Source organism: Peromyscus leucopus, chromosome 16_21, assembly GCF_004664715.2.
Source record: "Peromyscus leucopus breed LL Stock chromosome 16_21, UCI_PerLeu_2.1, whole genome shotgun sequence".
In the NCBI taxonomy this organism is placed as follows: domain Eukaryota; kingdom Metazoa; phylum Chordata; class Mammalia; order Rodentia; family Cricetidae; genus Peromyscus; species Peromyscus leucopus.
This window is the reverse complement of record NC_051084.1, coordinates 69615467-69630682: the sequence shown is the minus strand read 5'-3', so window position 1 is coordinate 69630682 and position 15216 is coordinate 69615467. Positions and strand designations below refer to the sequence as shown.

General features: G+C 39.0%; 1 protein-coding gene across 3 annotated transcripts in view; it reads left to right on the top strand.

The window, feature by feature from the left end:
* Rab5a (RAB5A, member RAS oncogene family) overlaps positions 1 to 15216 on the top strand; it is a 30982-nt gene that overhangs the window by 13544 nt on the left and 2222 nt on the right. For all 3 annotated transcript variants that reach the window (XM_028890198.1, XM_028890199.2, XM_028890200.2), the window contains 3 exons: positions 9565 to 9716; positions 10439 to 10561; positions 12307 to 12400. In XM_028890198.1, coding sequence (XP_028746031.1) covers positions 9565 to 9716; positions 10439 to 10561; positions 12307 to 12400 — 369 coding nt within the window. The remainder of the gene's footprint in view (positions 1 to 9564; positions 9717 to 10438; positions 10562 to 12306; positions 12401 to 15216) is intronic.

The following is a 15216-nucleotide window of genomic DNA, read 5'->3' as shown; positions in this document are numbered from 1 at the left end:
TCTCCTGGAACATAGTCATTGGCTATAAGATCTTAACAGAAGAGCTTCCTTGGTTTTCTTTATAATGGTCATATGATATAACTGTTCCTTTTTTTTTTTTTTTTTTTTTTTGGCTGATGGTAAAATTTATGCTCTCTTTGTCATCATACTTTCTTTAGTACCTTGCAATCTCGTTTTTGTGGTTTCTTGTTTTTCTTAGGCTACTCTTACACACACACACACACACACACACACACACACACAAAAGTATCATGAGTCCTGAACATACTCACCACAGAAAAAGTTAATGCAATTAAGTTAGGCTAGTCATAGTTACATAGTTTCAAAGCCCTGGTTTAATTTATTTTTTGAGATTTTTAAAATATGTATGAGTATTTTGTGTGCTCGAATGTGTATATCCACCTGCATGTCTGGTGGAGGCTAGAAAGGAGGGCATTGGATCCCCTCCAACATCAGTTACAGGTGGTTAACTGCATATGAATGCTATGAAGCAAACATGGGTTCCCAGAATCTCAGCTTCCAACCTCAACTTTCTTGTTTTTCTTAGGCTACTCTTACACACACACACACACACACACACACACACACACACACACACACACACACACACACACACCTCACTCAGACACAGACCTAGCACCATGTTTGTAAGTTATGTAAAGCACCCTACTGCTGAGCTATGTCCCCTGTTCCAGGGTTAGACATTTAACTCTTGCTTTTCTGTTTGTGGTTTCAGGTTACAGTCCTGTAGTGGATGTCATCTTCAAATGTTTGCTCCTGAACTTATTTCTGTAATGTAATCCTTGCACATGATTATAAAGCCATTTCTATGTTGTAAAATTCTCAACTTTTAAAGTATGCTAAAGTGTTTTGTAGACTTTTTCCACATACAGCTAAACCCCTTAAGCCTAACTTAATTGCATTAACTTTTTCTGTGTTGAGTATGTTCAGGACTCATGATACTACTAAGGCTTGGCTTTTGTTTGGGTTTTTTTTTTTTTTTCTTTTTTTACTATAAGGAAGAATTTTATTATCAGATGACTAGATCAGGAAGCAAAATATTATGAAATGTGATATTAGGCAGCAGATAAGTAATTAGGTGACAAGCAAAATCATTAATTCAGCATTTCAAAATATCTCCACTTTATTGATATTATCTCCCCTCTCCTGGTCCACTAAGAATTAACATCAAGGAATTTACTGGTGCTCCTTCAAAGTCTCTACTTTCCTTATTTCTGTTTTGTCTCCATTCTCTATCTTCCTTTACCCTTTGCCATTTTTCTTATCTTCCCCTTTCTTTTGTTTTCTTCTCTCTTTCCCTTTCTCATTTAGAAAAAAAAAATCGACCAAAAATATGTATAAAATCAAACCATCAAGATAAGTAAATTGTGACTAATTTTTGGGATTGTGGTTAGAACCTTTCCGTGGGTGGGCCTAAATGGATATATGGTCAGACATCAGTTGTCATGGTCTTATGTTCTTGCCGAACAGTGGGGAGGAAGGGATGGTAAAGTGGTATTTTCATGCTTATTTTGTGGAAAGGGGTAACAGGGACTGATGAGGCATAAATACTGCCACAGAAAGGAGAGTAGTCGAAACCCAAATAGGAAATGAATGTGCCTCCCATGCAGCATTTCTACTGTATCTGATGACTGAATTCAATAACAGATTCCCTGAGGAAAATAGATCAGCAAGTCACATAGTTGCTGTTGAATTTCTACTCTTAAAAGCACCTATTTGCTTAAGGAAGCCCATCTTACTGTGCTTAGGACCATAAAGATGTCTGGGTGCCAGAACTAGGATGTGGCATATAGTGCAGAAACCAGGCGTAAAGTCAGTGCCTAGTAAATACCTATTGATGGTTGGGTAATTCATCTAATAGGAGAAATAATTAAAGCAAAATTTAGAACCTAATTTAGAAAGAGACTGGGGAAAGAAAGAGGAGAGGAAAGGAAATGAGGTAAGGAAATGTATGGACATAGAATATCTGAGCAGTAGCATAAACATTTTCACCTGTGTCAGTTCATCAAGTAGTTAGTGTAAAACTAAAAATCCTGTTGGTATCATTTCAGGGAGTGAGGAAAGGACCAGAGAAAGAAAGCAGTTCATTTAACCTCATTAGTATTGAAGCTTTAACATTAGCATATGCCTGTGTACTCAAATACGCATAGCCTGGTTGGGTTGGGTTTAGTTTTGTGACAAGGTCATGTGTAGCCTATGATGGCCTTGAACTCTGTACTTTAGGGTGATCTGGAACTTTACATTCTATTTCCTTCCCCAGCTCTCACTGCTGGGATTACAAGTGTGTGCCACTATACCCTGTTTTTTTTTTTTTTTGGGGGGGGGGTGGTGTTTGGTTGATTGGTAGTTTTTTTGTTGTTGTTTTGTTTTGTTTTGGTGCTGGAGATGGAACCTAGGACTTTGTGCTTCCTAGGTAAGCACTTTAGCAACACAGCTATATCTCTGATATCTAGTTAATAAGTTTTAATAATCTCTTTCCTTTTTTATTTTTTTGGTGTGCATGGGTACTTTGTCTGCATGTATGTACACAGTGCCTGTAGGGATCATAGGAGGGTGTTAGATCCCATGGAACTTGAATTATAGACATTATAAGCTGTCATGTGGGTGAAGGAGTTGAACCCGTGTCCTCTGGAAGAACCGACAGTACCATTAAGCACTGAGCCATCTCTCCAACCCCATTATTTCTTTCTTTCTACCTTTATTCTTTTCAAATAAAGGAAATGAATTCTAGTCCTGTGAACAAAAACTTCATTAGGATTACACCCCTTTTTGAAGATATATCAGTGTTTTAGCTCTGAAAGTTGAAATGCTGACTTGGTTTGGTTTTGATTTTTAAAAAGACAAGACTCAGTCAGGTGATTGTGGTGGCACACACCTTTAGTCCTGGCACTTGGGAGGCAGAAGCAGGTGGATCTCTGTGAATTTGAGGTTAGCCTGGTCTACAAAGGGAGTTCCAGGGCAGCTAGAGTTGTTACACAGAGAAACCCTATGGGGGAGGGGGGCGGAGAGGGGGCACAAGGCTCACAGTGTAATCCTGGCTGGCTTTGTACTTGAGACAATCCTGCCTCTCCAGTGCCAGGATGATAGGTCAAGTATAAGGCACTAAATGTTAAACTCCTAAGACTAATTTTAAAACCATATCCATGTACTAGCAGATTTCCCCCATATGGTAATGTTCAAACAATAACATATGACTAGCTTATGCCCCCTGGCTAGTTGACTGCCTTAAAATACTTATTACACAGTTTTAATTGCAGCACTCAGGAGGCCAAGCTAGGAGGGGGAGATCCTCCCATCTCTGCTTCTCAACTTGCAAGGTCATAAGCTTGTGGGTTCATACCTCTATTTTTCCTTTTTTCTTTTTTTTCAGTGTGGAAGATTGGACCCAAGGCCTCAACTATTGAACCAGTCTTCAGCCTAGTCCATCCATCTTTCTTTCTTGAAACAGGGTCTTACTATGTAGCCTTGACTGATCTGGAGCTCACTCTGTATACCAGAATGGTCTAAAACTCACAAAGATCTACCTGCCTCTCCCTCCTAACATCTGGAACATCCATTTTTGATAACCTCAATTACTTTCGTTCTTTAGTAGCTATTGTGAACAATGCTGCCTTAAACGTTGGTATACAAATATTATTTGATACTCTTTTTATTAATATTGGATATATGTTACCTATAGAGGTCAGAAGAGTATATCAGGTGCCCTGGAACTGGAATTATGGATGGTTGTAAACTGCCATATGGGTGCTGGGAAGTAAACTCAGTTTCTATAAGAGCAGTGAGTGCTTCTAATCGCTGGATCATCTCTCCTGCCCCAACTTTGTGTTGTATGAAGAATGGAAGTATTTTTGTGGACAGAACACACCAGACACCAACTGCCAGCATATATGGGGCTTTTGATATGAGAAAGGGTCTCACTATATAGCTAAGATTGACCTTCAACTCTAACTCCTCTTGTTTAAACCTCCAAGTGCTTAGATTACAGGCATGTGGCACCATGCCCAGCTTATTTTCTACACTAAAAATCACTTGACCTTCACCATAGGAATTTTTCTGAGTATATTCACCTGTGCATTTTGGATGTTTTAAAAATTTAGGAGTCTTAGGTTTTTGTATATTTAAATCCAGTAGTCTTAAGGATTTGTGTGTGTGTGTGTGTGTGTGTGTGTGTGTGTGTGTGTGTGTGTGTGTTAATTCTAATAAAGTAATTTTTAGTTGAATTTAATACCTAACTTAGAAGCCTGAGGATGTAACTTAGTGGTAGAGTGTTTGGCTAGCAGGAGTCAGGCCTAGGGTTCTGTCCTCAGTATTACAAATAACCATCTCGCTGTGGAGTGGAATTAATTCCTGTAGTTTTTCTGTACCCTCTGTGTTTAATTGGTACAGTTGTAGGAGACATTAACTGTTTTTGTTACTCATTTCTCCCTCCCCACACCACACACCTAACTGTCTGTGTAGCCCTAGCTGTCCTGGAATTCACTCTGTAGACAAAGCTTGTCTTGAACTCAGAGATCTGCCTGCCTCTGCCTCTCTGCCCCTCTGCCCCTCTGCCCCTCTTGCCCCTCTTGCCCCTCTTGCCCCTCTTGCCCCTCTTGCCCCTCTGCCCCTCTGCCTCCTGAGTGCTGAGATTAAAGACTTGCGACACTACCGCTGACCTTGTTATTCATTCATTTGATGCCATTAGTTTGGATATTTTTTCCCCTCAGTGTAGTACAGGGCTTTTTTTCTTATATATTATAGGAACTTGAGTATTTCCAGATTCAGTGGTCATAGTTTCAGCCAGTATTTACCTCATACCTGTAATCCCTAACTTTTAGGAAGCTGAGTCAAGTCTGCAGTACAGAAGCATGTGACCCTATCTCTAAACAACCAAAATAAGTAAGTTAGTAAGACTGTTGGTCGGTGTAGAGCATATGCCTAGCATGTATGAATGCCTGTGTAGAGTCCCCAGCACCAAAAGAAGGAAGTGTGAAACATCACATAGGGAGCTTTGGGAGCACATAGCAAGAGTGACAGAAGGAGATGTGAGCACAGTTGGCTAAAGAGTATGGACAGTGATGTCCATACTCTTTTGCAGCAGTTCATTGAATCCTTTCACAGTTGAGGAAGTTTCACCTGCTTATTATTCATGTTCCTTTGTACAACCGCAGGCTCAACACCAGTCAAGAACTCATGTATTAATTAAGCCGATACCTCTGGGTTTAAAATATTTTCCAGTGACAATTTTATTATAGAGAAATTATTAAATATTAACATTAAAATATTAAATTATGGTGATGTGGGCATTATTGGTCACAGAGTCAGAATTCCTAAGAACCTTGCTATTGAGTGGTATGCTAGTTTCATGCTTATGGATGAATTAGTTGCAGTGTTCTAAGAAAGAACTCTTAAGGACTGAATATTAACTCCAATGCCTTTCATAGTTTATGTAGATGAAAATGTTATTTGTTTTAGACTATTAGTATAATGGTTTACTGCTTCTGAAAAGAACTCTTAATTGAGTTATTGTTATGCTTTTAATGTATTTAATATTTTTTGTATGTACTTGGCATTTTTAACATTTATGAATATGGTTGGTTATCTTTTTAAATATTTTTCCTTTTTTAAAAAAAATTTATTTTTATGTGCATTGATGTTTTGCCTACATGTTGAGGGTGTCAGATCTTCTGGAACTAGAGTTACAGTTGTGAAATGTGGATGTTTGGAATTGAACCCAGGTCCTCTGGAACAGAAGCCAGTGTTCTGAACCACTGAGGCATCTCTTCAGCCTTTTTTCCCCTTTCTTTATTGTATACATGTGAGCATGTAGCACAGTGGGTATAGAGATCAGAGGATGACTTTTTCTTCTTCCTTGAGGGTTCTAATAATGGACAGATTTACCTGAGCCATCTCACCTACCTAGATAAGTGGTCATTTCTTATAACATAGCTTGTTTGAGAATTGGACTGGACTTTTGTTAAAGTAACTTAATTGGCAATTATCTCCATGGACTTAGAATTGATTCCTATTTATGCACATTGTATGTTTGTTTGCTTTGCCTTTTTGGAGTTTGGGGTGAGGGCATTGAACAGGGTGCTATTCTGTAGCCCAGGCTGACCTAAAACTCCCTGTGTAGCCCAGGCTAGCTCCAAGCTTGTAATAGTCCTTTTTATGAGTGCTAAGATAACAGGTGCTGTGCCTGCCTCTGCCTCTTTTTGGCTTTTTGAGACAGGATTTCATTCTGCATCCCAGGCAAGCCTGGATCTCAATAGATATCTAAAGCTGACCTTGAATTCATAGCTGTCCTCCTGCCCCAGACTACTGAATATGATAGAATGTGCCACAACACTAGGCTAAAATGGAATATACAATAGGATATATTCTAGTACTAAAATTAAAGTAGGAGAGAAATTTCAGGGTCCAGTGGAAATGGCTTAAAAGTGGAGGGTACATGGGTTTGATGGTTAATTAAACTGAGGGCACATATATGAACTGAACTAAATTGTGAGCCCTTGTTTATTGCTCTAAGAGCAGTGGGATATGGTAGAGTGGAGCCTAAAAATGAGGTGGACTAAAGTCTTGTGCAATAACTAACTTTATTCAGAGCATCAGGCAATTTATACTCTGAGGGTAAAGAAAAATCACTTGAGTAACATTCTCATGAGCTCAAACGGTATACAATAACAAAGACAAGCTGCATGTGGTAAAAACGAGTTTTTCCATAGAGGCATATGAACAAATAGCAATAGCCAGTTGTAATTAGTAATCTAAAATAAACTCACTCCTATCTGCTATACCTGGGAGGGGCATGGAAGCACAATCCAAGAACAGTTCCCTGTTTTTGAGGAAACATGTCAGAAATCTTGGCTTGCTTTCTTGGAGTTTTCTCACAAGTATTCAGACTCCTCATACAACTCCATTCTTGGACATGTTCTGACAAACCCTTAGGTTTATGTATGGATTTTAGACCTAACTGGCCTCAAATTCATGATTCTTCTGCTTCCAGTGAATAAACACTGGGATTACAGGCTTGTGTCACCATGCCCAATTAAAGTACTCTCTTATAGTGGCACTTTTTGTTAAAATTAGAATCAGAATAAAAAACAAAAGTCTCTTGCCACATAGCTTGACCTGAATTCAGTCAGTGTAGCCCACACAGTGGAAAGAAAGAACCAATTCCTGAAAGTTGCCCTCTGACCTATACACATACTGGACACATACATACATGCACAGAGTATTTTTAAAGATTTGTTTTACTTTATGATGTGAGTGTTTGCCTGCATGTATGTATCTGCACCTTGCATATCAAATCTCCTGGGCTGGAGTTACAGATGATTGTGAGCGTCCATGTGTGTGCTGGGAACTGAACCCAGGTCCTCTGCAAGAGTAGGAAGTGCTCTTTACTGCTGAACCATCTCTCCAGCCCCATTTCTTATTTGTTTTGTTTTTTTATTTCATCTACATACAGAGTTCCAGTACAGCCAGGGCTACATAGTGATACTGTATCTCAGGATAAATAAAAAAAGAGACAGGGAAAGGAAAAGTTAAAAATTCTTAAGATGAAGGAGGAGAAGGGTGGTGAAAACTGGTAGCTCAGTGATGCAAAGTGTGTACTGCTTCTGCAGAGGACCGGTTTGCTTCCCACCATCTTCTCACATAGACTAGCATACACAGTAAACATACAGAGCATTGTGGCACACCTTTAATTCTGGCATTTCTCTGGCAGAGGCAAACAGATCTTTAAATTTGAGGCCAGCCAGGGCTACATAGTGAGAGCTTACATATTAGTGTATATGTGTGTGTATAATATGATTTTTCCCCTTAGAATGAGAGAGGATCTAGTGACTTGAGTTTAAACTCCAGTAGTCTTCTGAATTAAGCCATACACACAAAAATAATAATAAACTTGTTTTTAAAAAGAATGTAGGAACTCAGAGAGACTAACAACATGCACAAGGCCTGCACAAGTTCAAATCATACAATACCCCAGCAAGGAAAAGGAAAGTCTTATCCCTAACTACAAAGGAGCTATTTTCAGTTGATACCTTCAGGGAAAGGGAAATGAATTCTATCCAGTGAGTGACCCTGAGTATTATCAACCACATTCTAGCACAGGCCCCATGCCCAAAAGTAGTTGGCCAATATAAAATGGACTCCATAATTGTGTGTGTGTGTGTGTGTGTGTGTGTGTGTGTGTGTGTGTGTATACGAACTTAATGTTTTGTTTTACTGGATTTGTTTTGATTTGATTTGATTTTCATTTTTTGAGAGAGAACGTGAATTTGGGGGGGTATGGAGATTTTGGGGCAAGTTGGGAGGGTGACTTAGTTAGGGTTTCTATTGCTTCAACAAAACACCATGACCATAAAGCAAGTTAAGAGGAAAAGGATTATTTGGCTTACACTTTCAGATTATAGTCCATCTTTGGAGGAAGTTAGAACAGGAACTCAAGCAGAGCTGGAACCTGGAGGCAGGAGCTGATGCAGAGGCCATGGAGGGGATCTATTTACTGGCTTGCTCAGCCTGTTTTCTTGTAGAACCCAAGACCCACCTGTCCAGGGATGGCCCCACCCACTATAGACTGGACCCTCCCCCATTTATCACTAATTGAGAAAATGCCTTTCAGCTGGATCTCATGGAGACATTTCCTCAACTGAGACTCTTTCTCTGATGGCTCTAGCTTTTGTCAAGTTGACACACAAAACCAACCTGTATGGAGAGGACATATGATCAATATATTGTATGGAAAAAAGTGTAAATAAAAAGAGAGGGAATATTGAATCTGTTTGACAAATCAGATCTGTACAGAAGCAATGATAAGTATGTATTTGTGCCTAGATAAAAATAAGGGCTTGGTTTTAGGAAATGCAAGTTCTTTATATGAAAGAATATTGTTTGTGTGTAACTGTACTTCTGTGTGGGTTGTAGGGGGCGGGGTAATTGATTTTGTGATTCCTCATGTAGACCAAGATGGCCTTGAACTTACTATATACCCAATATTGACTTTGAACTTCTGGTCCTCCTGCCTTCCACCTCTTGTGAGCTAGGCTTACCTTCATGCACCACTGCATCCAGCTTACTAAAATGTAAGAAAGAACTTAATCTGATTTCACTACTAAGGTCTTCTATGAAGGAATGTATTTATCTAGCTTTCAAGCAAGTTTACTAGGTCTACAGGGTTGGGGCTGTCAGTGACATGGCTTAGCAGGATCTGAGTTTGTTCTCTCTCCCACAGTGGAATATGATCAGCAACTCCCGAATGCTGTCTTCTGATATCAATGTATATCTATCATTCACACAATAAATACAATAAAAAAAAATGAAGTGGTAGGCTAGGATTTGGTTCTGTTGGTAGAGCACTTGTCTAGCATGCATGAAGCCCTGAGTTCCATCCCTGGCACCACATAAACTTCTGATGTGGCATCAATGGAGAGGGAGAGACAGGAGGATCAAAGTTCAAGGTCATCCTTGGCTATGAAGTGAATTCCAGGCCAACCTGGCCTTCATGTCTTACCAAAAAGTTGAGAAAAAGGATAAACTTATTACAGATATTTTCTTTTTCAGCTGCCTTTCTAACCCAAACTGTATGTCTTGATGATACAACAGTAAAATTTGAAATATGGGACACAGCTGGCCAGGAACGGTACCATAGCCTAGCACCGATGTACTATCGAGGAGCACAGGCCGCCATAGTTGTGTATGATATCACAAATGAGGTGGGTATGAGAGCTTACTGCCCTGAGTGAAGCCAGTTGGAATAGTCATTTTTTGTATTCAGAATTCAGTTAAAGATTTTTGGAAATTCCTTTGTAGCGAATCATATCATTTCTGCCACAGCTCTTGTGAATGAGATATAAGATGAAGGTGCCTAAAGGATGCAGGAATCCTAAGAATTTTCTTCCTAGAAGGCTGGAGAGATGGCTTAGCAGTTAAGAACATTGGCTGCTCTTCCAGAGGTCCTGAGTTCAGTTCCCAACAACCACATGGCAGCTCACAACATCTATAATGAGATCTGGTGCCCTCTTCTGACCTGCAGACATATATGCAGGCAGAATGCTGTAAACATAATAAATAAAATAAATCTTAAAAAAAAAGAATTTCCTTCCCACAGGGCATGCTAGACCAGTGGTCCTCAACCTGTGGGTCATGACCCCTCTGTGGGTGTGAATGACCCACAGGGGTCGCCTGAGACCATCCTGCATATCAGGCATTGACATTACAGTTCATAAGAGTAGCAAAATTATAGTTATGAAGTCGGAACAAAAATAATCTAATGGTTGGGGGTCACCACATCATGAGGAACTGTATTATATTAAAGGTTCACAGCATTAGGAAGGTTGAGAGCCACTGCTCTAGAGTCTTTAGGCCTTGTTTCATAGAAGATGCTTCATAACTCTATTTTGAGCCTGTGCCAAATAGCTTTTTCTTTGTTTAATAGGAGTCCTTTGCAAGAGCAAAAAACTGGGTTAAAGAACTTCAAAGGCAAGCAAGTCCTAATATTGTGATAGCTTTGTCAGGAAACAAGGCTGACCTAGCAAATAAAAGAGCTGTTGACTTCCAGGTATGTGGAATTTTACTTTAACTAAAAAGCATATTTAAAGCAAGAGGATCAAGAGTTTAAGAATAGCCTGAACTACTTGAGACCCTGTCTCTTTCCCAAAAAATAATTTCATGAAAAATTGCAGAAATACTGTTCTGTACCTTCCATTCCTCCACTCATATTCACACCTGAGAAAGGCTAATGTTCTTCCTACTTTCTCATGCACATGCATGCTTCATATATTACTAGACACACACACACACACACACACACACACACACACACACACACACACCCCGTGTGCATATTTAGATAGCTGTCCTTAAAGGAAAATTTAAATATAGAAGCGCAGCTGCTCTTCATTTGAGGCTTGGCAGTGTGGCATAGCATATAAAAGTGCTGAGTTCTATGCCTAGAAATGCAGATTGTCCTCTAACCTCCATATGCATACTGGCATGTATATACCCCAAACATGCATACACATACAAACACATGTTCACACACATAAATTATGTATGTGTAATTATGTATGCAAAAATAACAATGTTTGAGCCAGGCATGGCAGTTCATCCCTATAATTGTACCACTTGGGAGGCAGAGGTAGGAGGATTGCCATAAGTTTGAGACCAGCCTGACTTTGAATAATTACATGGCATCCAGGGCTACACAGTAAACCCATCTCAAGAGGAAGAAGTAGGGGGAAAAAAGCCTTAAGTGTTAAGAGAGGCTTCATGGGCAAAGGTGCTGTCAGTCAGGACAAGTGACAGTCTGGATTTGCAGAACTGAAAATATTGATTTGTCATCTGACTTCCAGTGTAGGCTCCTCTATCTCCAAATAAATTAATGTAAAAGAAAATATTTTAAGACCTCTAGTTTGTGTATATTTAAGATAATTTTGAATGTCCTCTACTACAAAACAGTGTGTGAGTGAATGCTAGTCTTTTAGAAATAAAACAGATTTTTCTAGATTTATGAAAACTATTTCTATTTCTCTTGCTCGGAAAGCTCTAGCTGTGGCCTAATATGTAGATCAGTGATGAAATTCTTTTTGACATTACAGGAATAGAGAGAAAAGAAGCTACTGTTGTATATTAAGCAGAACACTTTGCACTGTGACTTCATTTAATTCTTAAGACAGCCATGTGAAGTTTTGTTATCTGCTATGCTGTCCAAACAGTTAAGCTCCCCATCAAAACATGTTAGAGAGCTTCAATTATGTTCGCAAATGGCCCTGTGCTCTAACAGTTGTTCCTACTCAGAAGAGCTGTGGGAACCAAAGGCAACAATATAGCTAAGCTAGTAAGTGTGACAGAAATATAGGGCAGTTTGTAATTTTGAAGGAATTGTTCATAGTATAGTTGGAATTTTAATGCTGTATGTCATTGAAAATTAAACATGAGGGTGTAATTCCAGAGTTGTTGCCAATTTTCAAACATTGGATTTCCATATTTATTGCAAATTCTATCTTTATCTTTAAAAGGCATAATAAAAATTGCCATTGACATTAAAGAGTATTTAGAGTAGTAAAATGATACCCTGTCCCCAGTTGTTGTGATTAGATTTAATATTAGACCCGATGACCAAAAGTGGAATAGGCAAAAAGTTAAGGTTAAAAAAAATATATGGTGAATTAGCCCACTCATTGTTTTTTCCTTTGCCACAGCATATTCTCTGGCTCTTAGTAATAAGTAATCAAATAAGGAAATCTATAAAATAAAGCAAGTATACAGTATATGTTCAAGGGATAAATCTTTTTTTATAAACAGGAAGCACAGTCCTATGCAGATGACAACAGTTTATTATTCATGGAGACATCAGCTAAGACATCAATGAATGTAAATGAAATATTCATGGCAATAGGTAAGATTAATAATAACATTTTTCAAATGATAAGCAAAATACATTGAATATTTGGTCCATGCCCTCTAAAACATTATTTGGTTTTCTTAACTGATTATACTTTTAGATCCTTTCCACTAAGCAATATTTTGTTAGTAATACTGTAAAGACTGGTTGGGAAGCAGGACATAGTAGCCAGCCTGGGCATAAGACCCTGCCTCTTAGTGAGGTCTTAGTGGTATCTTAGAGTGGGGAAGAAAAAAAAGATTGTCAAAAGGTCCCTCCTCTTCCTCTCTTCTTTTCTCCCCCTCTTCCAATTTTATGAATTAAATCCAAGGTCTTCAGCATGCTAAGCAATCTCTGTACCTACCACTGCACTGCATTCCCAATCCCAGTAATGTCAGATTTATATTGATTCATGAATTCAGGGTTATATAATACATGTGAATTAAAAGTTGATCTCATAGATAAGAGGTAGATTGTCCAAAGGTTTCACTGAAAAGTCTGAGCAAATGAAAGTTTTCCTGTTTACAGTAGTACCTCTTACCTATAGGGACTATATTCCAAGACACACTGTGGATGCCTGAAACTATGGGTAGTGTTATAACGTCTTTTGATACTTTTTCTGTCCTAAGTATGCACAGAGATGGAATAGCAAAACTAGCATAGATTTCCTTCTCCTTCCCATGTACAGATTCTTTTCTGCCTAGGAAAGAGATCAGACCCCAAACATTAAATATGGTAGGCAAGTGCTGTACTTTTGAACTACATCCCCAGTGGTGAAGATTTGTTTCCCTGAGTTTGAGTTTTATTGATGCTAAGTTCAAGTTTAGGCTTGGTTTTTATCTAGGCTGGACTAGAACATGGGATCTTTGTGCCTCAGACTCTAGAGTGCTGGGTTTATAGGTGTACCAACAGGCTTGGCTTGGAAGTTTCCTTTTTTAAAAAAATTTATTTATTTGTTTGTTTTGTTGTTGCTTTAAGATAGGGTCTCACCTACCTGAGGATGACCTTGTACTTGTGCTTTAGGGCCATTCTAAGTAAAATAAGGGTTATGTTAACATGAACACTGATACCAAGGTAGTAGGTAGGTAGTTGGTACATATTGTTGGTATGTTGGACAAAAATGATCCATTCCATGTCAAGGCAGGAAGGTGGGAACAATGTAGGATTTCAGCATGTGCCTTAGAACAGCCTACACTTTTGTTTCATATACACCTGCACACGGGTACTCTTGCTAGTGTGAGTATACTTAGAAGCTAGAGGTTGACACTGAGATGTTTTCCTCTGTTGTGTCTCCATCTTTCTTTTTTTTTTTTTTAAGATTTATTTATTATGTATACAGTATTCTGCCTGCGTGTGTCCTTGTAGGCCAGAAGAAGGCACCAGATCTCATTATGGATGGTTGTGAGCCACTATGTGGACACTGGGAATTGAACTCAGAACCTCTGGAAGAGCAGTCAGTGCTCTTAACCACTGAGCCATCTCTCCTGCCCCGTCTTTCATTTTTAAACATTTATTTTGTGTGTTCCTCAGCACAAATGTGGAGGGCAGGACAATTGGCTCTACTCTTTATACTAGATATGGAACTGAAGTCATAAAGCTTGACAGCAAGTACCTTTAACTCCTGAATCATCCTACTATCGCATTGTTTTGACCCTGAGTCTTTCAGTGAACTCTGAGCTCATTGAAAAATCCCAAGATATTTCTATTCCTACAATATCCACCCCAGTGCTGGAGTTACATGTTCATGTTTTTTTAACATGGGTGCTGAGAATCCAGACTCAGAACTTCATGGTTACACAACAAACATTAATTGAACCTGTTTTATTTTCTTTTCAGACAAGGCTGGCCTGGAACTCCAGATCCTCCTGCCTCAGTCTCCAAAGTGCTGGGATTACAGGATGGAGCAACCATTCCCAGTTAGGCTATACTTTAGACTTGTTTAAGACTTGTAGGCTGGAGAAATAGCTCTGTGGTACAGCACTTGTGTTGCATTCCTGAAGCCCAATTCTGTTCCCAGCTTCCAGGTTCTGTTTCAAATTAAAGTCTTTCTTTTAAAGAAATCTCCAGTGTAAGTAGAACTATGGTCTTTTCTTAATAAAGTTAGCATCTCAAATCACATAGTGCAGTCCAATTAACAAAAACGGTCCTTGGTCCTGTTTACTTCCTCTTCCTCCTGATTTCAGTCAGATATGATTAGAGAAAGTCCTTAGAGGAGTAGGCTATAGGGAGAAATTCTGCACATTCCAAAACCCAACTCTGTATTTATTGTAATACAGTCTACAGTGCTAGTTTATTCTGTGTCCCTAGTACAATTAATTGTTAATCCACTTACTGGGCATTGTTTGTAAATAAATATGACTGAACATTTGTCTTTATTTTACTTTATGGTACCATCTCTAGAGCCATTCCTAGGGTGGCCCAGTGGAGCTGTCTTTCCAAATATCCGTGCTCACTGGACCTGCTTCTAACATCTGAGAGTCTAAAAATAATATTGATGTGGGAAAAGTAAGAAAAACTAGAGGGTTAAAAAATGCAGGATGAGGGTGTGTGGCTTAGTGGTAGTTGTTAATTTGTGTAACGTGTGCAGGTTCCAGGATTCCAGGGGCGAGGATTGGGCATAAAGTACTATTCTTAGGAATATTGCTACTTTGTCCTCAGGATTAAGCCATGGATCTAGCAGGTAAAGTTTTAGTGGGAAGCATACTCCATAGAACCGCTTTTAATTGTAAACTCACAAAGCTAAAGCTATTTGTGTATATTAAGTATCACTATTTTTGTAGATCAGATCGAGATTCTCAGCCCAAGAGGGAACAGCTTAGATATTTGAAGGT